Source organism: Triticum aestivum, chromosome 1B (assembly GCF_018294505.1).
Source record: "Triticum aestivum cultivar Chinese Spring chromosome 1B, IWGSC CS RefSeq v2.1, whole genome shotgun sequence".
Taxonomy (NCBI): Eukaryota; Viridiplantae; Streptophyta; class Magnoliopsida; order Poales; family Poaceae; genus Triticum; species Triticum aestivum.
In genome coordinates, this window is record NC_057795.1 from 450,732,280 (window position 1) to 450,756,830 (window position 24,551).

The 24,551-nt window shown below is 44.9% G+C and overlaps 3 protein-coding genes across 3 annotated transcripts in view; 2 read left to right on the forward strand and 1 right to left on the reverse strand.

The window, feature by feature from the left end:
• LOC123078877 (uncharacterized) overlaps positions 1 to 15,958 on the forward strand; it is a 63,679-nt gene extending 47,721 nt beyond the window's left edge. The window contains exons 3-4 of the mRNA XM_044501523.1: positions 14,983 to 15,273; positions 15,356 to 15,958. Coding sequence (XP_044357458.1) covers positions 14,983 to 15,273; positions 15,356 to 15,958 — 894 coding nt within the window. The remainder of the gene's footprint in view (positions 1 to 14,982; positions 15,274 to 15,355) is intronic.
• An 88-nt stretch (positions 15,959 to 16,046) lies between these two features.
• Positions 16,047 to 17,560, forward strand: LOC123078885 (protein ALP1-like). Its single transcript, XM_044501533.1, has 2 exons — positions 16,047 to 16,977; positions 17,060 to 17,560. The coding sequence occupies exons 1-2, from the start codon at positions 16,047 to 16,049 to the stop codon at positions 17,518 to 17,520; spliced, it is 1,392 nt and encodes a 463-aa protein (XP_044357468.1). The 3' UTR covers positions 17,521 to 17,560.
• A 2,616-nt stretch (positions 17,561 to 20,176) lies between these two features.
• Positions 20,177 to 24,360, reverse strand: LOC123130794 (AP-3 complex subunit mu). Its single transcript, XM_044550607.1, has 8 exons — positions 24,166 to 24,360; positions 23,909 to 24,014; positions 23,608 to 23,718; positions 22,658 to 22,747; positions 22,101 to 22,348; positions 21,396 to 21,605; positions 21,094 to 21,301; positions 20,177 to 20,845 (listed from the first exon to the last, which is right to left on the reverse strand). The coding sequence occupies exons 1-8, from the start codon at positions 24,198 to 24,200 to the stop codon at positions 20,600 to 20,602; spliced, it is 1,254 nt and encodes a 417-aa protein (XP_044406542.1). The 5' UTR covers positions 24,201 to 24,360; the 3' UTR covers positions 20,177 to 20,599.
• Between the last annotated feature and the right edge of the window lie 191 nt (positions 24,361 to 24,551).

Consider the following 24,551-nt stretch of genomic DNA (forward strand, 5'->3'; position numbering starts at 1 on the left):
CCTTGTTCATGATAATTGTCTATTATTCATGCTATAATTGTATTGACCGGAAACCGCAATACATGTGTGAATACATAGACCACAACATGTCCCTAGTGAGCCTCTAGTTGACTAGCTCGTTGATCAACAGATGGTCATGGTTTCCTGACCATGGACATTGGATGTCATTGATAACGGGATCACATCATTAGGAGAATGATGTGATGGACAAGACCCAATCCTAAGCCTAGCACAAGATCGTGTAGTTCGTATGCTAAAGCTTTTCTAAATGTCAAGTATCTTTTCCTTAGACCATGAGATTGTGCAACTCCCGGATACCGTAGGAATGCTTTGGGTGTACCAAACGTCACAACGTAACTGGGTGGCTATAAAGGTGCACTACGGGTATCTCCGAAAGTGTCTGTTGGGTTGGCACGAATCGAGACTGGGATTTGTCACTCCGTGTGACGGAGAGGTATCTCTGGGCCCACTCGGTAGGACATCATCATAATGTGCACAATGTGATCAAGGAGTTGATCACGGGATGATGTGTTACGGAACGAGTAAAGAGACTTGCCGGTAACGAGATTGAACAAGGTATCGGCATACCGACGATCGAATCTCGGGCAAGTACTATACCGGTAGACAAAGGGAATTGTATACGGGATTGATTGAATCCTTGACATCGTGGTTCATCCGATGAGATCATCGTGGAACATGTGGGAGCCAACATGGGTATCCAGATCCCGCTGTTGGTTATTGGCCGGAGAGTTGTCTCGGTCATGTCTGCATGGTTCCCGAACCCGTAGGGTCTACACACTTAAGGTTCGATGACGCTAGGGTTATAGGGAAGGTATGTACGTGGTTACCGAATGTTGTTCGGAGTCCCGGATGAGATCCCGGATGTCACGAGGAGTCCCAGAATGGTCCGGAGGTGAAGATTGATATATTGGACGAAGGGTTTTGGAGTCCGGAAGTGTTCCGGAGGTACCGGGTGATGACCAGCATGACTGAAAGGTGTTTCGGGAGCCCCGGCAAGTGTTGGGGGGCTTCATGGGCCAAGGGGAGGGGGCAAACCAGCCCACTAAGGGGCTGTGCGCCCCCCTCACCTATTCCCACATGACCAGGGGGTTTGGGGTGCCCCATCTAGGGTTCCCACCTCCTGGCTTGGGGGCCAAGTCACCCAAAGGGGAGATCCCATCTGCCCTGGCCGCCGCCCCCCTTAGGGGAAACCCTAGGGCGCCTCCCCCTCTCCCTTTCCCCTATATATAGTGGAGGTTTTAGGGCTGCCCAACACATGAGTCTCTCTCTCCCAAGGCGCAGCCCTACCTCTCTCCCTCCTCGTCTCTCGTAGTGCTTGGCGAAGCCCTGCTGGAGTACCACGCTCCTCCACCACCACCACGTCGTCGTGATGCTGCTGGATGGAGTCTTCCCCAACCTATCCCTCTCCCCTTGCTGGATCAAGGCGTGTGAGACGTCATCGGGCTGCACGTGTGTTGAACGTGGAGGCGCCGTTGTTCGGCGCTTAGATCGGAATCAACCGCGATCTGAATCGCTATGAGTACGACTCCTTCATCCGCGTTCTTGTAATGCTTCCGCTTAGCTATCTACAAGGGTATGTAAATGCACTCCCCTTCCCCTCGTTGCTAGATTACTCCATAGATTGATCTTGGTGATGCGTAGAATTTTTTTGAATTTCTGCTACGTTCCCCAACACTTAGTGCATCAGTTGCATGGCAATCCCTAGTGCTCGCATTGACATCTATTGATGGGCATCTCCATAGCCCATTGATTAGCCGCGTCAATGTGAGACTTTCTCCCTTTTTTGTCTTCTCCACATAAACCTCCACCATCATATTCTATTCCACCTATAGTGCTATATCCATGGCTTGCACTCATGTATTGCGTGAGGGTTGAAAGAGCTGAAGCACGTTAAAAAGTATGAACCAATTACTTGGCTGAAACCGGGGTTGTGCATGATGGGAGCATTTTGTGTGACGAAAATGAAGCATGGCCAAACTATATGATTTTGTAGAGATAAGCTTTCTTTGGCTATGTTATTTTGATAAGACATAATTGCTTTATTAGTATGCTTGAAGTATTATTGTTTTTATGCCAAACGATAGACTATTTCTATGAATCACTCATGTCTTAATAATCATGCCATGATTAGATTACATGATCAAGATTATGCTAGGTAGCATTCCACATCAAAAATTATCTTTTTTTATCATTTACCTACTCGAGGACGAGCAGGAATTAAGCTTGGGGATGCTGATACGTCTCCGTCATATCTATAATTTTTGATTGTTCCATGCCAATATTATTCAACTTTCATATACTTTTGGCAACTTTTTATACTATTTTTGGGACTAACATATTGATCCAGTGCCCAGTGCCAGTTCCTGTTTGTTGCATGTTTTATGTTTTGTAGAAACCCATATCAAACAGAGTCCAAATGGGATAAAAATGGACAGAGATTATTTTTGGAATATTTAAGATTTTTGGGAAGAAAAATCAACTCGAGACGGTGCCCGAGGGGGCCACGAGGCAGGGGGCGCGCCCCTGACCCTCGTGGGCACCCCGTAAGGCGGTTACTGCTCTTCTTTTGCCGCAAGAAAGCTAATTTTCGAAGAAAAAGCTGGGCGAAAGTTTCAACCCAATCGGAGTTACGGATCTCCGGATATATAAGAAACGGTGAAAGGGCAGAATCAGAGAACACGGAAACAAAGAGAGACAGAGAGACAGATCCAATCTAGGAGGGGCTCTCGCCCCTCCCACGCCATGGGAGACAAGAACCAGAGGGGAAACCCTTCTCCCATCTAGGGACAAGGTCAAGGAAGAAGAAGAGGAGGGGGGCTCTCTCCCCCTTGCTTCCGGTGGCGCCGGAACGCTGCCGGGGGCCATCATCATCACTACGATCTACACCAACACCTCCGCCGTCTTCACCAACATCTCTATCACCTTCCCCCATCTATATTCAGCGGTCCACTCCCCCACAACCCGTTGTACCCTCTACTTGAACATGGTGCTTTATGCTTCATATTATTATCCAATGATGTGTTGCCATCCTATGATGTCCGAGTAGATTTTCGTTGTCCTATCGGTGATTGGTGAATTGCTATGATTGGTTTAATTTGCTTGTGGTTATGTTGCTGTCCTATTGTGCCCTCCTGTCGCGCAAGCGTGAGGGATTCCCGCTGTAGGGTGTTGCAATACGTTCATGATTCGCTAATAGTGGGTTGCTTGAGTGGCAGAAGCATAAACCCGAGTAAGGGGGTTGTGGCGTATGGGATAAAGGAGACTTGATGCTTTAATGCTATGGTTGGGTTTTACCTTAATGATCTTTAGTAGTTGCGGATGCTTGCTAGAGTTCCAATCATAAGTGCATATGATCCAAGAAGAGAAAGTATGTTAGCTTATGCCTCTCCCACATAAAACTTGCTATCGGTCTAGTAAAGTAGTCAATTGCTTAGGGACAATTTCACAACTCCTACCACCACTTTTCCACACTCGCTATATTTACTTTATTGCTTCTTTGTCTAAAAAGCCCCTAACTTTTATTTACGTGCTCTTTATTATCTTGCAAACCTATCCAACAACACCTACAAAGTACTTCTAGTTTAATACTTGTTCTAGGTAAAGCGAACGCTAAGCGTGCGTAGAGTTGTATCGGTGGTCAATAGAACTTGAGGGAATATTTATTCTACCTTTAGCTCCTCGTTGGGTTTGACACTCTTACTTATCGATAGAGGCTACAACTTGTTGGAGATATGCCCTAGAGGCAATCATGTATGATGATATTTCCTATGTGTTTATGAATAAAGATAGTCCTTGAACATTATCAATGATGTGTATCGGCAAGTACGTGACTTGTTTGTGGGACTATGCATTGTATGGTGACTGTCCTAAAAGATCCCTAGTCAAAAGGGTTGTGTGGACGCGCAGCCGACTAGACTAGCATATGACACGGTCGATGGCTTGGTCTCACTGGCCATGGAGCATTGGATGCTAACCGGATAATATGGACTTGGAAATGTCTGGTCAGATTTGACGTAGTCGGATCCGAGTCGAGATAAGGTCCGAGTCGGACAGACCCAACTATGAGACGCAGCGATATGTCATCTGTGAGTCTCTAGTACAACATACGTTCTATGTCCTAAGACCTGAGCTGACGCATGTACTCGAGATGGTGACAGACTTGCTTTGGGCCGACCAAACGCTACTCCGTGACTGGGTAGTTACAAAGGTAGGTTTCGGGTTTGTCCAGTCCCATGCTGCGAGACATGGTCGAGCAAGATGGGATTTGCCCCTCCGATCAGGAGAGATATACTCTGGGCCCCTCGTGTGATCTGACCAGGATAAGCATGGCCATGCGACAAGGACTATGAGATAATCCTGTTTGTGGTCGGTATCACTGGAACGAGAAAGAGGTCGGGCTAGCACAAGGATGACAGTCTCGCCTTGAGCCCGACAACATATATCATGAGGCAAAGGGAACAGAAGTGTGACACATTGTACAGGTTCGCCTAACCAGCTTCATAGTCTGCTTGGTGGTCGGCATGCCTTGCTAGAGGCCGCTACCAATCGTGCAGGTCGGAGGTGATCCGAACTGCGACCAAGCCGACTTGAACCTAAGGGGTCGCGCACTTAAGGGAAGGAACCTACGAGGTCGGTTCATAGGACACTGGTCAGATGTGATCCAAACTGGACTAGGAACGTGACCGAGTAGACTTTGGGCTTTAGGGTCCGTGCGAGGCCCAAGTGTTGAGCCTGCGACGGACGCCTATATAAAGTGGAGGTGCGGCACACTCATGCGGTTGATCACTTCGGCGCTGCGACTAGGGTTTGCATGTGTTGCGAATAGCCACCTCCACTCACCGCCGACTGTGTGATCGGACCAAGCAGTCCGCTGCACGGTGTTCCTCCTGCACGCGCGGATACCATTAGAGGCAGTGCACTTGTGCCGCTCCGGCGAACCTGTTCACGGGATCCGATCGGCTACGTGGGAGACCGGCAAGGAGGAGATGACTCCGGGAATGTGAGGCGACTCCGGGAACGCGCTGCCTCAACTCTACTTCCGCTGCATGGCACTGCGCGTCTAATGGTAACAAACTGTGATCCATCTCCCGTAGCATGTTCTTGGTTATTCCGCGCGTAGGAAATATTAATTTGCAGTTGACGCACCCTATCGTAGATCCCAATAGTGGTATCAGAGCCTCTGCTATAGGATTTGGATTCAGATCGTATGCATATTAGATATGTGGAGGCAGCAGATGATATCTGTTGTTCTTGATGAGATCGGCTATGTGCACGGTTGATGTTATCAACTGCACATGGGGATTGAAGAGGCTATGTTTTCTGATGATCGGAGTCGATGAGGTCGTGACACAACCTACCCCTACCGGTCGGTATCCACCATCGGGATTAACAGTGAAATGTAAATCCGAATCGGACTCGCGATGATCGATAAGATCGGTCAGATCAGAAAATTCGGCGTGAATGAAGTTCAGATGCGATCTGTGATTTCCGAAAACATCGGGTGCTGCCCGCACCCATGAGGGGCACTGCCCCTTCGAACCCCGCCCGCTAACCGGCTAGCGGGACCACCGTGTGCGTAGTGCCTTGTATTTCATACACGATCACACAAACCGATAGAATGCGATTCTATGCATAACTTTATTTTGCAGGGTTTGATGTGAATAGTATGGCTCATGTGTATGTGATGCATGTGTGTAATTTATACGTGGCCTGCGTGTCATGTTTGTCAGCCAGCAGGAGCCAAAGTGATGTCATTATATTGTATAACGACCTGCGTGTCGACTTGTAACTCTATGTAAAATTCATTACTAGTTGTAGTAGTTGGATTATAGAGATCAGGTTGGTGGCTTGGTGTCCCGGCGTGACAAACAAGATGGAGTTCCTAGATGGTCATCGGAGTAGGAGCCGACCTGGAAGAACGTCCATGAAGGAGCCATACTATTTCACAATATATATATATATATATGTGATTGTTATGCTTCTTTGTTTCTATGCATGTTAGAATGGTAGAATGATCCCTCATGAATATCAAGCGAATTGCCATCCCCGATGTTGCACCTTCGCACGTCAAGTACGTCTAGTAGTGGGCTCATAAAATTGGGGTGCTGCTAGGTGTCCTTGAACTGAAGGGTTCGTGTCGGACATGGACATGCACTGCATCAGGTTAACTTGAGGAGGCTATCAAAGCGGTTTTGGGCCTTGTGGCAAAGAAGGTTGGGAGCCGGGGTATAAGATACCTTCCCAACTGACAGGAGTCGTATAGAGATACGATTAGCAAAGAGTTGCTTACCAAATAGGTATGTTGGCTAGCAGTGATGCTAAAGCTCACTAGTCGCATGCGCTAGTCGGATCCTGAATCACTGAGAGTTTGCGGAGGGATGCTGACTTCAGTGGGAGTATTTCTGTTTACGCTAGAATTACTCTACATAAACACATTGCTTAGTAATTGCATATTTTCTGTTGTAGATCAATGGCACCACCTGCTCAACCCAACTTTGCATTGAAATCAATTCTGGAAAAGGATAAACTGAATGGAACAAACTTTACCACCTGGTATAGAAATCTGAGAATTGTTCTCAAGCACGATAAAAAGGAACATGTTCTAGAGGATCCACTTCCAGAGGAACCTGCCGATAATGCTAATGCCACAACTAAGAATGCCTACCAGAAACTCGTTGATGAATCAATGGATATCAGCTGTCTGATGCTGGCTTGTATGGAGCCCGATTTGCAATAGCACTTCGAAAATGTTGACGCTTACGATATGATCAAGAGTCTCAAGAGCATGTTTCAGACACAGGCTAGGACCAAAAGGTTCAATGTTTGGCAATCCTTGATGGATTGCAAGCTGAAGGAAGGTGATCCACTGAGCCCGCATGTGATCAAGATGATCGGATATGTGCAAGCTTTGGATCGTTTGGGCTTCCCTCTCTTGGATGAGCTGGCTACTGATGTTGTTCTAGGTTCTCTTCCGCCCAGCTATGGGACGTTCATCTCGAACTATCATATGCATGGCATGGATAATAAGCTCACTGAATTGCATGGGATGCTCAAAGTGGCAGAGCAGGATATTAAGAAAGGCACGCATCAAGTGTTAATGGTGCAGAAATCGGCTAAGTTCAAGCAGATTTGGTCCAAGAAAAAGGCTAAGGCAAAGGGCACGGAGACGGTAACCTCCACCGCTGCGCCAAAGTCTGGACCGGACTTGAAGACCGTTTGCTTTCATTGCAAGGAGACCGGTCACTGGAAGAGGAACTGTAGCAAGTGGCTTGCAGAGCATGGCAAGAAGGCCGGGAATGCTGCTTCAGGCAAAGGCACACTTGTTGCATATGTTATAGACATTTACCTTGCTGACATACCTATTAGCTCTTGGGTATTTGATACCGGATTGGTTGTTCATATTTGCAACTCGATGCAGGGGCTGGTAAGAACTAGGCGTGTGGCACAAGGGGAGATTGACATCAGGGTCGGCAACAAAGCAAGAGTTGCTGCGTTGGAGGTCAGCACGATGCAGCTCCAGCTTCCTTCTGGATTCATTATGGAATTGAATAATTGTTATTACATTTCTGCACTTAGTCGGAACATTATTTCTGCCTCATGTTTGATGAGTCAAGGTTATGAATTCAATTTAAAGGACAATGGTTGTTCGATATTTTTGAATGGTATGTTCCACGGCTATGCACCCATTATTGATGGGCTATTTATATTGAATCTAGAATAGGAACCGGTCTATAACGTGAATGTCAAGAGGCATAAGCCTAATGAGATAAATCCGACATACTTCTGGTATTGCCGGCTTGGACACATTAGTCTGAAACGCATGAAGAAGCTCCATGATGATGGGCTCCTAACTTCGTCCGACTTCGGGTCGTTCGAGACATGTGAATCATGCTTGCTCGGCAAGATGACTAAGTCTCCTTTCGCAAAGAGTTGCGAGAGGGCGTCTGAGCTGTTGGAGCTTATACACATTGATGTGTGTGGTCCAATGAGCACAACTGCCAGAGGTGGCTATCAGTACTTCGTGACTTTTACAGACGACTTGAGTAGATATGGATATATCTATTTGATGAGGCACAAGTCAGAAACTTTTGAAAAGTTCAAAGAGTTTCAGAACAAGGTTGAGAATCAACTCGGCAATACTATAAAGCTTCTGCGATCTGATCGTGGAGGTGAGTACATGAGCCAGGAGTTTGATGACCATCTGAAAAATCGAGGTATAGTACCTCAGCTCACACCTTCGGGTACGCCACAGAGAAACGGCGTGTCAGAATGGAGGAATAGGACCTTGTTGGACAAGGTCCGGTCTATGATGAGCAAATCGGATTTACCCTTGTCATTTTGGGGATACGCTCTAGAAACTGCAGCTTTCACACTTAATAGGGTACCATCAAAATCCGTAGACAAGACACCACATGAGATGTGGATTGGGAAGAGTCCAAGTTTGTCTTTTCTAAAGATTTGGGGTTGTGAAGCATTTGTCAAGCGACTTATGTCAGACAAGCTTACACCCAAGTCGGATAAATGCATATTCATGGGATATCCGAGGGAAACCTTGGGATATAGCTTCTACAACCGGGAAGAGAACAAAGTATTTGTTGCTCGGAACGAGGTTTTCCTTGAGAAAGAGTTTCTCAGTCGGGGGGCCAGTGGGAGGACGGTTCGACTCGAAGAAATTCGAGAACCACTCGAGGACGGCTTGGCTGGTGATGATATCATACCGGAGTCAGCCAGGGAACCCGTAGTGGAAGTGGCACCGGAACCACGGAGGTCGTAAAGATTGCGCAGAGTGCGCGATGTATTGTTGCTAGAAAGCGACGATCCGGCCACATATGCGGAAGCGATGGTGAGCCTAGATTCCGAAGCATGGCTGGAGGCCATGAGATCCGAGTTAAAGTCCATGGATGAGAATCAAGTCTGGGACTTGGTTGATCCGCCGCCTGGCGTAACAGCCATTGGTTGCAAATGGGTCTTTAAGAAGAAAATCGACGTGGATGGAAATGTTCAGATCCACAAAGCTCGGCTTGTCGCTAAAGGTTATGGACAAGTTCAAGGAATTGACTACGACGAGACTTACTCGCCGGTAGCGATGCTGAAATTAGTGAGGATCATACTAGCTATAGCTGCACATTTTGATTACGAGATATGGCAGATGGATGTCAAAATGGCTTTCCTTCAAGAAAATTTAACCGAGGACGTGTATATGATACAGCCCGAGGGTTTTGTCGATCCGACTAGCACTAGTAAGGTATGCAAGCTCAAGAGATCCATTTATGGATTGAAGCAAGCATCTCGGAGTTGGAACATTCGTTTTGATGAGGTCGTGGTTTCATCAAAAGCGAAGAGGACTCTTGTTTATACAAGAAGTTAAGTGGGAGCTCGATAGTGTTTTTGATCTTGTATGTGGATGACATATTATTGATCGGGAACAATGTTTCGATGCTAAACTCGGTCAAGGAATCATTGAATAGCAAGTTTTCGATGAAAGACCTTGGTGAGGCAGTGTATGTTTTAGGCATTAAGATCTATAGAGATAGATCGAGGAGGCTGCTTGGCTTAAGCCAGAGCACGTACATAGATAAAGTGTTGAAGCGGTTCAACATGAGTGAGGCGAAGAAAGGGTTCTTGCCACTCTCACATGGTATAAGGCTAAGCGAGACTCAGAGTCCTTCGACATCTGATGAGCGAAGCAGGATGAGTAGGATTCCGTATGCCTCGGCAATTGGATCCATCATGTATGCCATGATATGTACAAGGCCTGATGTTGCTTTTGCAATAAGCCTAACAAGTAGATACCAGGCTAACCCAGATGAGAGTCACTGGGCAACGGTAAAGACTATTTTGAAGTACCTGAAAAGGACTAAAGTGATGTTCCTAGTTTATGGAGGTGAGGAAGAGCTCGTCGTAAGGGGTTACACCGATGCTAGTTTCCAAACCGACAGAGATGGTTGTCGATCACAGTCCAGATTCGTGTACGTCCTGAACGGAGGAGCGGTGCACTGGATGAGTTCCAAGCAGGATACAGTGGCCGATTCTACCACAGAAGCCGAATACATTGAGGCTTGTGAAGCTGCAAAGGAAGGTGTTTGGATCCGGCATTTTCTGGATGATCTTGGTATTTTCCCAGCCTCGGTGAAACTGTTGGACCTTTATTGTGATAATTCTGGTGCCATCGCACAAGCCAAGGAGCCGAGGAATCACCACAAGGTCAGACACATAGATCAGAAATATCACCTGATACGAAAGATCGTAAAGAATGGTGATGTAGAGTTATGCAACATTCACACGGATGCAAATGTTGCAAATCCGTTGACTAAGCCGCTTCCACAACCAAAGCATGAGGGGCACGTTAGAGCTATGGGCATTCGATGTCTATTTGATTGACTCTAGTGCAAGTGGGAGACTGTTGGAGATATGCCCTAGAGGCAATCATGTATGATGATATTTCCTATGTGTTTATGAATAAAGATAGTCCTTGGACATTATCAATGATGTGTATCGGCAAGTATGTGACTTGTTTGTGGGACTATGCATTGTATGGTGACTGTCCTAAAAGGTCCCTAGTTGAAAGGGCTGTGTGGACGCGCAGCCGACTAGACTAGCATATGACACGGTCGATGGCTTGGTCTCACTGGCCATGGAGCATTGGTTGCTAACCGGATAATATGGACTTGGAAAGGTCTGGTCGGATTCGACGTAGTCGGATCCGAGTCGAGATAAGGTCCGAGTCGGACAGACCCAACTATGAGACGCAGCGATATGTCATCTGTGAGTCTCTAGTACACCATACGTTCTATGTCCTAAGACCTGAGCTAACGCATGTACTCGGGATGGTGACAGACTTGCTTTGGGCCGACCAAACGCTACTCCGTGACTGGGTAGTTACAAAGGTAGGTTCCGGGTTTGTCCAGTCCCATGCTGTGAGACATGGTCGAGCAAGATGGGATTTGCCCCTCCGATCAGGAGAGATATACTCTGGGCCCCTCGTGTGATCCGACCAGGATAAGCATGGCCATGCGACAGGGATTATGAGGTAATCCGATTTGTGGTCGGTATCACTGGAATGAGAAAGAGGCCGGGCTAGCACAAGGATGACAGTCTCGCCTTGAGCCCGACAACATATATCATGAGTCAAAGGGAACAGAAGTGTGACACGTTGTACAGGTTCGCCTAACCAGCTTCATAGTCTGCTTGGTGGTCGGCATGCCTTGCTAGAGGCCGCTACCAATCGTGCAGGTCGGAGGTGATCCGAACTGCGACCAAGCCGACTTGAACCTAAGGGGTCGCGCGCTTAAGGGAAGGAACCTACGAGGTCGGTTCATAGCACACTGGTCGGATGTGATCCGAACTGGACTAGGAATGTGACCGAGTAGACTTTGGGCTTTAGGGTCCGTGTGAGGCCCAAGTGTTGAGCCTACGACGGACGCCTATATAAAGTGCGGCACACTCATGCGGTTGATCGCTTCGGCGCTGCGACTAGGGTTTGCATGTGTTGCGAATAGCCACCTCCACTCGTCGCCGACTGTGTGATCGGACCTAGCAGTCCGCCGCACGGTGTTCCTCCTGCACGCGCGGATACCGTTAGAGGCGGTGCACTTGCGCCGCTCCGCGAACCTGTTCGCGGGATCCAATCGGCTACGTGGGAGACCGGCAAGGAGGAGATGACTCCGGGAACACGCTGCCTCAACTCTACTTCCGCTGCACGGCACTGCACGTCCAGTGGTAACGAACTGTGATCCATCTCCCGTAGCATGTTCTTGGTTATTCTGCGCGTAGGAAATTTTAGTTTGCAGTTGACGCACCCTACCGTAGATCCCAACACAACTGATCCCCTACACTTGTGGGTTAGCACCTCTCCGGTCAATAACCAATAGCAGGATCTGGATACCCATATTGGCTCCCACATGTTCCACGATGATCTCATCGGATGAACCATGATGTCGGGGATTCAACCAATCCTGTGTGCAATTTCCTTTGTCCATCGGTATGTTACTTACCCAAGATTCGATCGCCGGTATCCCCATACCTCATTCAATCTCATTACCGGCAAGTCTCTTTACTCGTTCCGTAACGCATAATCCCGTGGCTAACTCCTTAGTCACATTGTGCTCATTATGATGATGCATTACCGAGTGGGCCCAGAGATACCTCTCCGTCATACGGAGTGACAAATCCCAGCCTCAATTCGTGCCAACCCAACAGACACTTTCGGAGATACCTGTAGTGCACCTTTATAGCCATCCAGTTACGTTGTGACGTTTGGTACACCCAAAGCATTCCTACGGTATCCGGGAGTTGCACAATCTCATGGTCTAAGGAAATGACACTTGACATTAGAAAAGCTCTTAGCAAACGAACTACACGATCTTGTGCTATGCTTAGGATTGGGTCTTGTCCATCACATCATTCTCTTAATGATGTGATCCCGTTATAATGACAGGTAATGTCCATGGTCAGGAAATCATAACCATCTATTGATCAACGAGCTAGTCAACTAGAGGCTCACTAGGGACATGTTGTGGTCTATGTATTCACACGGTTTCCAGTTAATACAATTATAGCATGAACAATAGACAATTATCATGAACAAGGAAATATAATAATAACCATTTTATTATTGGATCTAGGGCATATTTCCAACAGTTGTCCCAAGGAGACAACAAGAATCTATGCTGAAATTTGACTAATGTTCCAATGGACGAACTCGAGGAGAATCGGATGACAAAAGACTAGCTCAAAAATAAGGAGTCGCCCTCCACCGAAACATTATCCAGAGAAAAAAAGAAACTAACCTAAACTACTAATCAAAGCCGAGTCACCAGGGTCTCTATCCCTGAGCAGCAGGCAGATGGGAAGTGGATCCACGGCTCACCAACGAAGCTTGGAGGGAAGAGTATCTAGGCGCCGCAGTTGCGAGGGAAAAGAGGACACGAGTGCCCATATTTGCTAATAACACTCCCATTGTAATTCTTTCCAAGCATGCCAAAAAAAATATTACTCACTCCGATTTGAATTAATTGACGGAGCTCAAATTAAAGTTGTATTAAAATCGCGTCAATTAATTTGGATCGGAGTTATACTAGAACTGTCTAAGTTCCCCCGCAAAAAAAAAAAGAACTGTCTCAGTTAATTTAGATGCGAGGGAGTAGCAAACGTCTAGTGCAAAGTAGCCCAAAATATAATAACGCGGGTCTTCGTTGGGTTTTTCCTAACCTTTGGATAGGGGCAGTTCACAAAGCATTTCTGCCGGACAACAAAGTCAACACGGTTTTGCCCCACGTAGCTTGTTGTATTGCACCATGTATTCCCCCTTATTTGTTAGGTGTATTACTTTCTGCATAATTCAGTACGGGTACCCCTATGCTGTATACGAGTTATAAGCTGCTTATAGCATCTTAGCAAACGAGAGAGGCATTTTGGAGGCCGAGCTACATAGCTCTCTTTATCTTGTCCAGTTGTTGTCCAGTTGCGATCTGTGCAGCCTGTCTTTCTTGGTATAATACGAGGACTAGTTTATGGAAATACATCGGTGCCATGCGTTGGTGTACATGGGCGTTGGATATGTCCGGTCATTTCATGAACATGATGTGCGTTGATGTGCTGACGGCTGGCTGCACTTGCGTCACAGCAGATGTTTGCTGCGACCGCAGAGAGACCATGCATGCAGCTGCTGGACACTACAAGCGGCTCTTGCTGCTGGACTATGCGTGTCAGAGGAGATTTATGTTATAGACTAAACAAAATATGGGTTTACTGTGACAGATACCAGAACAGACAAAAAACGTACTTGTTGGAAAAATATGATAACAAAATGTGAACTGGACCAGGGAATCCAACAACAAATTAGTTGTGCTGGGAAAACTAAAAAATGTTTGACAAAACTGGTGAATTGTTTTTTCTATTTAATTGACACAGGCTCTATACAACCTCTATACAATCTTGTATAGACGTCGCGTCAATTAATTAAGATCGAAGGGAGTAGCAAACTTGGTACGAGGTAATATGTGCAAAAAAGAGATAGTACAGTAAATTCTCTGGCTATGGCATGATCGGGAGGAGAAAATCGACAATCGATCGGCATTGTCTCCTAGCACAATAGAAGTGTGTGTGCGCACACGAGTGTATCAGAAAATTTAGATACATCAATTAAGAAGAAATGTTTTTGGTGTAAATTATCGGTCCGGTGAAAATTTTGTTCCGGATGGGGTAGAGATAAACTAGTTTTGTAATAGTACTGTGTGTGCATTGCCGCTGTACGGTTGCCGTGATTTATGTACAAAAAAGTTATCACTTTGTGTTTGATGATTTAGAAAGCGGTGACTGGTGCGCTTTTTGGTGGCGTGCCGTCGATATTGTGAGCGACACATTTTCTTCATTGATTGCAATTTTTTTGAGAGACACGGGACATGCTTTATATGGCTTGATTAATTTTTTAATAAAAAGATAAACACAAAATATGAGATACGATATGCCCAGTAACACAAAAAATGAGAAAAATCACTTCCGCATGCATTCGGACAGAAAGATGTTTTTGGAGTGGATTTGCAGTAGTTTGAGATTTTTGGATTGTATTTATTATTGATTGATCATCTAGTTCATATGGTTGCTTATATCGGCCAAAGAAAATTTGTGATTCAACTAGAATTCGATACATGGGGCTTTTCAGACAATTTTTTCATGGTCGTTATACCAGCATCATCCCCTCTCATTTTTTGTTTTTGAAAGCATCATCCCCTGTCGTCTGGTATACTCAAACTAGTAATGGCAAGTGACAAAATGCTCCAGTTTTCACAGATCAGATTTAAATGAATAATTATGGGGTTGAAATAATGGTGCATGTCCGTCGCGTGGTGATGGTTGTATGATGGCACATGTGCGGGCGCCCGCAAGACCTGACATGGGAAAGCACTGTTGATAAAGGAAGAATACAGTGGCCTACAAAAGCTGAAGGATTAAATACATGAGACTAATTGGACCGACGAAAATACGTACATTTTGTGTGAGTTAGCTTGTGAGGAGATAGAGGATGGCAATTTTACTGCTAAAGTTTGGACCAGTCAGGGTTACAAAAATATGAAGGAGAAATATTATCAAAAGACAAAATTGTGGCATCCAGGGAGGGAAGTGAAGAACAAAATCCAGAACCTGAAGGGTGTGTACAATTATTGGGTATGGTTGCAGCAACAAACCGGATGCGGCCGCGGCGAACATGGAGAAGTTACGGCAACTACAGCTTGGTGGGAGAGGGAGATCAAGGTACGACAACTAACGCTTTTTCAATGACAAGTACATGAGCAATGAAGACATATGCTAATGTTGTACAAATACTATTTTGCAGAGTAGACCAAATCTCAAGAAATTTAGAAAGGGTAAACCTGAGTACATTGGATTGTTGCATGAGATGTTTCATGAGGTAGCTGTGGATGGTACTTCTGCTTACGTACCTGGGACAGCAGATGATACAGAGGCAAACGACGACGATGATGATGAGGATGGCAGCCCAATGAGTACCAGTACCCGCAAGAGGGGTGCCAGCTCGGTTGATTTTAGGAGTACAGCAAGTAGTCCTTTAAAGAAAATCAAAATGAACATGGAGAATGGCAAAACTAAGGGTCCATTTTTGAGGACTTTGAAGGAGATCACCACCAGAATGGACAAGGAAGCTGAGACATCAAACACTATATTGCAGGCAATTGTCGACCAAGGCAAAGAAAAGGCAAAGAGAAGTGAGGAGCGTAAGGTAGCAGTAGCTACATGTCAGCAACTTACCATTGAGTGTGGGGCAGCAGAGGAGTCAATTGAGTACTTTGTAGCCTGTGACTTATTCAAGGACAAACACAACAGGTTTGTCTTCCAGAACATGAAGACCCCTGAAGCTAGGCTCATATGGTTGAAGAGATGGTGCAAAGCAAAGAAGATGTATGACGAAGATGAGTCTTAGCTAGGTTCTATGTATCCAGTGTCTCCTATTGTGTCATGTTTCCTATGATGAGTTAGGCTAATGTGGACCCTTTATCTGTTGAATAGCCATGTGGACCCTTTATGTTTTGAATTGCTATGTGGACCCTTCATGTTTTGAATTGCTATGTGCACCTAATTACTATGTGTTGAACATAATTCATATGTTGCAGGATGACTCTAGTGATGGTGATAGTATTGATGAGTCCAGCGAAGAGGAGAGTATTGATGAGGACTCTAGTGATGAGGAAGAGGAAGATGCAAGGAGAAATAGAGTGCTAGCCCTACTCGAGTTGAGGCGGAAAAGGCTCAACAATATAGGTATGATCATCCAAATGTTTGGTTCATATTACATTGAGCGTTTCATGGATAAGGGGGAAAGGAGGATTTTAAAAGCTAAAGAGTCCGGCTATGAATGGGTAGAAAGAACTCTGGGACACAGAACAGACTGCTATAAAATATTTAGGATGTATCCACCTGTGTTTCATAAACTACATAATTTGCTAGTGGATTCTTATGGGTTGAAGTCTACTAAGAAGATGTCATCAGTTGAGGCTCTAGCTATGTTTTTATGGATGGTGGGAGATGGCCAGTCCATTAGGCAGAGTGAAAATCGTTTTGTAAGGTCCATGGAGACAGTTGTTAGGAAGTTTAACACAGTATTGCATTGTGTGGTTAAGCTTGCGGCTGACATAATTAAGCCACGAGATCCTGAATTCAGAGTTGTGCATGAAAGGTTAAGAAATGCTCAGTGGCATCCATGGTTCAATGACAGTATTGGGGCAATAGATGGGACTCATGTGCAAGTTGTGGTGCCACCTACCAAGATTCCGCAGTACTTAAACAGACATGGCTATTGTAGTCAGAATGTTATGGCTGTATGTGATTTCGACATGAGATTCACTTTCGTTCTTGCCGGGTGGCCTGGATCGGTTCATGATATGAGGCCCTTCAAGGATGCCCTTAGCCGGTTTAGTCACAAGTTTCCTCATCCACCTCCAGGTACCATACTTCACATTCAGTACATGATTGATTTGTGTATACATTAACATTGAATTTGACTGAAATGCATTGCCATCATTAGGAAAATTTTATCTTGTTGACTCGGGCTACCCCAACAAGGCGGATTATCTTGCACCATATAGGGGACAGAAGTACCATTTTCAAGAGTTCCATCAAGGCACCATGCCGAGAGGTAAAAAAGAGCACTTCAACTACACTCATTCTAGACTACGCAATGTCATTGAGCGTTCTTTTGGAGTCTTGAAAAATAAGTGGAGGATCCTTTTTAAAATACAAAGTTATCCTCTACACAAACAAACAAAAATTATTGTTGCATGTATGGCCTTGCACAATTTTATCCGCGAAAGTCTGTTGGAGGATAAAGAATTCGACAGGTGTGATAGAGATGAGAATTATCAACCTCTCCTTGAGGAAACAAGGAGGAGGCATCGTAACAGGAGGGATCTAGAAATGGAGCAAGATTCGGTCGACATGAATCAATTGAGAGATAGAATTGCTGATGGTTTGTTCCAGGGCCATTGAGATCAGTGTCATGTTATTTACTTTCTTGTGTATGGACAATACTAATTTCCTTATGTATGGACAATTTTACTTTACTTGTATGGACAATTTTTATTTTCTTGTGTATAAACAAATTTTATTTCATTGCATGGACTGTATGGACAATTTTTTCTTGAGAGCAACAGGGGCAGGAGATAGTAGTAGGGGCGAGAGAGGAGTTGGCGGGAGCCAAACTACCGTGGGGAAGGAGTTGGTGGGAGGGACAGGTAGGATTAGGGGAGAGGGAGCATAATAAATTCTCATTAAGTTGATTTTAGTCTCTTTACTATTTGGATCCAAGCATGGGTGAGACTAGCAAATTTTAGTCCCACTACTTTTAGTCATGGGACGAAAACGTATCCAAGCATGCTCTAATACGCCATAAAGACTGGCACACAAGATACCGAGCACCATGTAGCTCGGCCACCAAACAGCATTTCCGCTTAGCAAACCCCCTATAATGCCTTGATCTGTAAAATAACCGTCAAAATATGGGTCCGCGTGAAAAAAAGCCGCCTGATCAAGCACTTAAACGAGTCAGACTCGTAAAAAATATTGAGGGGCGCGGTAAAATCCCACCTTCAACCCATGAAAACACAGATTTCCCCCTCGACCCGATGGTGCCTTATATCTCAGAAAAGCGGTTGGCCAGAGGGACATTTCAGCCGCCTGCCATCGGTTATGTCCGTCCGCCGCCGGCGATTCCGGCCATATCTGCGAACGGAATCACGCCGCCGGGGCGCCCCTCACCCGATTCCACCTAGCCGCTTCACCGGCTCCGCGGAACCGCCGAGCCGAGCCGTCCCAAGTCGCCGTCGCCGCCCCGGCATCGACCGCCGCAGAGCCATCGCCCCGAGCCGCCGGTGAGTACTTGTGCTTGTGCTTTCGGATGCGATATGCATAGTTGGTTCATGTGGCGTTTGTATTTGTGATTTTAGATGGAATTGAGCCCTCGCGAGAGGTTTTTGCTCCAGGATTCATCCGATTCGGACGACTCGGATGTTGAGACGCTGCTTGAGAACCATCGGCAACAGATATTGGTGATGGCCCTCGCTGTGAAGGAGCACGACGATGAGGACCGAAAGAGACGGCGAGGATCGACCGTCGGCCGTCTTTGCATTCCTCGCAATCGCCATCTCGGGAACGAGAGATTGATGCAAGACTACTTTGCGAACAATCCAACATATCCGCCACACCTCTTCTAGAGAAGGTACTGAATGTGCTGATCTCTCTTTGTAAAAATAGTGCAAGCTTGCGAGGCCAATTGTCGGTATTTTACTCAAAGAAGAAATGTCGCAGGCTTGAAGGGATTTAGTGCATATCAAAAAATCTCGGCAGCTATGCGGGTAATTGTATACGACATTCCGGCTGACTATGGCGATGAGTACCTTCGCATTGGTGAAGATGCTACAATTGAGTCGGCGCGTAGGTTTGCCAAAGTGATCATCCGTGTCTTTGGTCCTGAATATCTTCGGGCACCCAACGAGGAAGACAGAAAAAGTTGATGGCATCAAGTGAGAGAAGAGGTTGGCCTGACATGCTAGGAAGCATTGATTGTATGCATTGGACTTGGAAAAACTGCTCGAAGGCATGGCAGGGAATGTATTGTGGCAAGTCTCGTGATGCAACAATTGTGCTAGAGGCCGTAGCATCCGAGGATTTATGGATTTGGCATTGCTTTTTTGGTATGCCGGATACTCTCAATGATATCAATGTGTTGCAACCGTCTCATTTGTTTGCTAGGCTAGCTAGTGATGATGCTCCTGCTTGCAACTACACTATTAATGGACATGAATACACAAAGGGGTACTATCTTGTAGATGGTATCTATCCTTCTTGGTGCTCGTTTGTCAAGAGCATCAAAGAGCCCAAAACTAAGAAACAATGTGAATTTGCAAGGGTATAAGAGGTAGCCCGAAAAAGATATTGAAAGAGCATTATTCACAATATGATTCTCGAAGATGAGAGAGGCGTGAACTTGGAGTTCTTCTACGACAATGTGGGTAGCCGTGTTAAACCAGCTAGAGACCCTAATCGCATTAGAGCATTTCTTCAGACTTACCGGGAGATTGAAGATGTAAACATCCACTTTCAACTTCAGGAGAATCTCGTTGAACACCATTTGGCAAAGGGAACGGCAGTAACACATTTCATTTTTGCATTCATTTCATTTAATTCATGTCTGATTTGTATTCGGGACAAGTTTTGTATTGAATTATTTAGTTTGCTTCGGTGATTTCAATAATTATTGTAATTTGAATGATTGTTGTATTGTAATATTGACATTTTATCTTATATTGAATTAATAATTTTGAATATATGACATGTGTCAAATTCAGATAAAAACCCATCTAATTTGCGGGTTAGCGCGGGCGGCGGCCGAGCAGACCTCGCATAGCGGAACTTTAAAACACAATATCGACGAATATTCTGTTTTACAATTCCGCTATGTGGGGTCTGCTCGGCCGCTGCCTCGCAAAGCCGTTTTTCTGCGAACTGTAAACGAGTTTTGCGGGCCAGCGATATACCGGGTCTGCTAGAGATGCTCTTAGCGAGCTAACCCTTCTTCATCAGACATGGAAACGCCCAAGTGTGTTCACTGACAGATGCTTGATGAACATAAAAATGGTTTTCCCCAAGAAACCAAACAACGAGCGTGTCTATCCTTCATATCAAAGAAAGATTTACAGGCAACCCTAATCCTTTTGTACAATTGTTCTCAAATTACAACTGCATACAAATAGCTGTAAGCCTGGGAGAAAAACACCACCCCTTCTCTAACTGTCGGTAGTTGCATGACTGAACATAGACAGATTAACTGATTGTTATAGCCTAAGTTGATACAGCACAACTCAAAATCTTGATACATCGGCTGCTCACACGAGAAATCTTCGCCGTCGCCCCAACCAGAGAAAATGGATGCATGTCGAATGTTGACCTTGATAAACATGCCAGGCATGGATGGACAATAATTCCTTTAGTACCACCACGGTTCGTTCCGGGCTATGGCACCATGTTGAATTAGGGTTCAAAATGCGGTGGCTGAGACTTCTGTGAGAACCTAGGATCTGACCTCATACCTTCCAGCCTGAGTTTGGGCTCGAAAACCTTTGTATGGTGCGCTTGGTGTATTTTTCACGTCCAGTTTATCAATTTGAAGCCCAGACAGCGCAGCCCCCATAATCCTGAATTTCACCTGAAATATTGGAAATGCATGCAGATGAGCGAGTCCTTCCTCGAGACGTAGATTTCCAGAGAGCGATGGTGCTTTGTCTTTCGGAATATGCCCAATTGTCCAAACACAGGTCTGCATAAATAAACAAATGCTATTATTAGACAGGCATTTCGAGGTATATATAGAGTGCTCGAGTGTAGAAAACATAATATTTATTCAGTAAAAATCAATTAGTATATGATTGATTCACCAGCATACCATTACGGTTTTTAGTTCCTAGCTTCCTTAAGAAGGGAGCTAGGTCATAGGTTCACGTGTGACAACGAAAAAACTAGTATCAATCTAAGTTATAGAAATTTGGTGGCAAGCAATGTACTGACCTGATCAGCAAGAATGTCGACTGTGCCGTGGTTTGCCGTCAAATCAGCAGAAGCAATAAGGGGAGGCAACTGAAACTGCACTATTATAGAATCAATAGGTTTCCCAGGATCATTCCGAATCCCCACCATCACATGAACACGGCAATTCCCAGAATCAGATGATAATTGTGGTTTCACGTAAATTGGTGTGGTCTTCAATTTCTTAGCCCTGATTATTTGCAATCAAACGATGAGAATATATAACAGGCAACCCAAGATAGCAAAAACATAGAAGAACCCATTGACAGTGGATATTTATGCACCTATAACTCATAAGCTTGAACTGCCCATCAGGAGGAACAAATGATAGGATCTGATTGGACTCCCAAGGCCTAAATCGGACACAAGGGTGGAACCTCACATCATTGATAATTGTAGGATTTGCAAATGACAATGTCAACTCTGGTAACCCTGGAAGACTTGAATTCACTTCAATTTCACCACATGCCTCACATTTCACTAGAACCCCTTCCCTGCAAATCCGATCACCCAATAAAGATGTCAACAACGGAAAATTTATTTCGGAGTCATGGATGCCAAAAGACAACAAAGTGAGGTAGATGGATCTACTCCTCACAAAGAAGAAGAAAACATATATGACCTTCTACACTGCTAACCACCACTTTACCTACTTGATTAAATCTTGGAGCTTAGATTGTGTTTAATATTTAGTGAGACATATATTAGCTAATGGTGGATTTCAAACACAACATTCAGTAGTCAGTACTTTCGATATACTAAAGTCCAGCTTTAGTTTCCTGCAGATAGTTTAACAAAGTGTTACTGTGACTTAAGGTCCTAGAAACCAAAGCCACAAATCTGATAATAACTTATATTTACTTATAGAAAACTATTTTGTGTGAACATAATACTTGTTCACACATGATCAAGGGATCTAAAAGCCAAATTCATAGATGTGAGGAAATTTACTATATCTAGAGCATCTAAAAGGAAAAAGGTCAGAATACCTGTTCACACATGCATCTAGTTCCTCAACTATGTTAACATAGACTTCATTGCTTGCATCCTTGACAATTGTTGTTCTCCAAGGTACAAAAGAAGCAGTTGCATCTGGAAGTTTGCTACCGATAGTAGAACTCTTACCAGTCATAACATTCAACATTTTGCTGACCATATTTGGTTGGGCAACCAACTCTTTCAAGATGTTTGGCTCAGTAGTGAGTGGAAAGCCATTGTCCATCATTTCATCTAGAATCTGGATTAATGTAAGAATAATATAGTTTAGCAAACCTATATAAAAATCACATATTTGGTTTTACCAATCATGGATTAAACTTGATGATCGTTATTAAAAGTTCAAATGCAACACACATTCTGGTTTGATGTTGCTTTGACAGAATGAACTTAGCAGTGGACTAGCATATGCATTGCCTTCTTCAATCGATGGAAACAGAGTACTTGGATAGAAGCACCTAATTTTTAAGAAGTAAATAGATAGCCTTATGTATTGAAATTTCATGAGCTTTGTACCTCTCTATAATGTGACAGGGGTAAGAAAATATACCTGATAAACAATTACGAAGTTGTCTTTGATTGTGTCTTCATTTATATCTCCAAGGTAATCTGTCAAGACATCAGCCACGCGAGAGAGAAACTGGATACAATGGAATCATATGAGCACACCCGTATGAAAGGGAACAAAAGCTAAAATTTGTAGACAATCAGGCTATCTGCTATTTCAGGGATAGATAACTTTGGGAAGTAACTTCAATATTGATCATCTCAGGTAGGGAAAGACTTGTGGATAACAATAACATTTTTTAGCTACAACCTGCAAATCCTTACTGAAAATGCTTTCAACATCCCAGAGTACTTAATGTCTTGCTGTTTAATATGACATTATATGTCTTAAGAAAAGTGCACATGGGAGCCAACTTGCAACAGATCTATGTTCAGACATATCTTAAACATAACTACTGCACAGAATGGAGTGCCTGATTCAAGTTGGAGAAAACAGCAATCATATAGGTGATAAAGTACAACTCTTGGATCAGAATGAGCAGGTTTAACACATTTCCACTAGTATTTTTCAGCATGAGAATTAGCATATGTAATGTAGATGATTATATTAATTTCCTTGCAAAACAGATACCATGATGAAGTATCATCTATCAGGCTATTTATTTAACTTTACATTTACACAGGCTTTTGGAATGTCAGTAGCAAGTTCTAGAAATATTAGCTATTTCATACATATCATGTATTGGACTATTGATAAACCGGCAAGCTTAATTGTGGTTGTGATTTTGGATGCCACATACTCTTCAGAAAAGTGTAACATCGTATCAAAGCATACACCATGCATGGCAGGAAACAGGGAGCAATCCCAACCCCAATTAAAAACTGATCGGGTTGAGTAGTTTTTTCTTAGGCAACTATGTTACACTATGTCTTCTAGGCAAGCAAACGACACCGAATTAAAGACAAAAGTGTGTAAGAATATGAAGCACGGACCTCGATGGCCATCAAGGGGGGCATCTCCACTTGGGTGCATGCCAAGAACGTCACCCCACTGCGATATACTTGAAACAAGTAGTGTGTTGGGGACACCACAACCTGCAAGACCTTCCAAAGTCCAAGAAACATAATAAGTGGCGGTCCAATGAAACCGGCATGAACTCCAGTACAACAGCTCAAAATTCACTAGTTTATGCTAAATTTCTCTACAATAGCAACAGCAATGGCACAAGAGGTTGAAACAAGGAGCTTCCCAAGAAGTGTTGAACAAAGTGGGGAGCATAGGCTGTACTATTACCTTGGACGGGTCGCCGGCGGCGTGGGCGAGAACGTACTCCCAGAACCAGCCGCAGATGGCGCGGTCCACGCGGTGCGCCGTCATCTGCTTCTCCACCATCACCTCCCTGCCGATCCCGGAAGCCCACCCCAACGAATCGCATCAAATTCAGTTCGGATCAGTCCAAGGGTCGGAGGGATCCGGCCGGAAAAAGGGGGGGGGGGGGGGGGGGGGGGGGGGGGGCAACGAAAATCGGAGGGCTGCGGCGCTGAGATTACCCGGAATCGGAGAGGAGGAAGACGCACTGCAGCATTCCGCTCCCTTTCGCGGCTGGGCGCGGCGGGATGGTGCGAGGATCTTAGGAGCGACCAGCGGAAAACGCCGTACCGGAGAGAAGAAGCAGGAGCAGTGGAACGAGGCGAACCTGGAGTCGTGACTTGGCTGAAGCTTAGTACGAACTACGAAGGGTGCTATTCGGTTTGTATGGTTAATCCGGTCAGTTTATGTGAAATTACCACAGATTTTTTTCCCTTGAAAATATCCACTGAACGTAATTCACCGAACTGAGCGACAACGGTGGACTTTAGTTCAGACACCAAACACTTCTGCTTTTTTATCTACACTGTCACTCTGTTTCAAATTATAAGATGTTTAGGATATTTCG

Coding starts and splice junctions, on each gene's coding strand:
- LOC123130794 (XM_044550607.1), bottom strand. CDS start 24,200: ATGCTGCAGTGCGTCTTCCTCCTCTCCGATTCCGG. Junction 23,719..23,908: donor CCGCCGGCGACCCGTCCAAG/GTAATAGTACAG, acceptor GGACTTTGGAAG/GTCTTGCAGGTTGTGGTGTC. Junction 22,349..22,657: donor ACTTCGTAATTGTTTATCAG/GTATATTTTCTT, acceptor ACATTAATCCAG/ATTCTAGATGAAATGATGGA.
- LOC123078885 (XM_044501533.1), top strand. CDS start 16,047: ATGTGGACCCTTTATGTTTTGAATTGCTATGTGGACCCTTCATGTTTT. Junction 16,978..17,059: donor GTTTCCTCATCCACCTCCAG/GTACCATACTTC, acceptor TGCCATCATTAG/GAAAATTTTATCTTGTTGAC.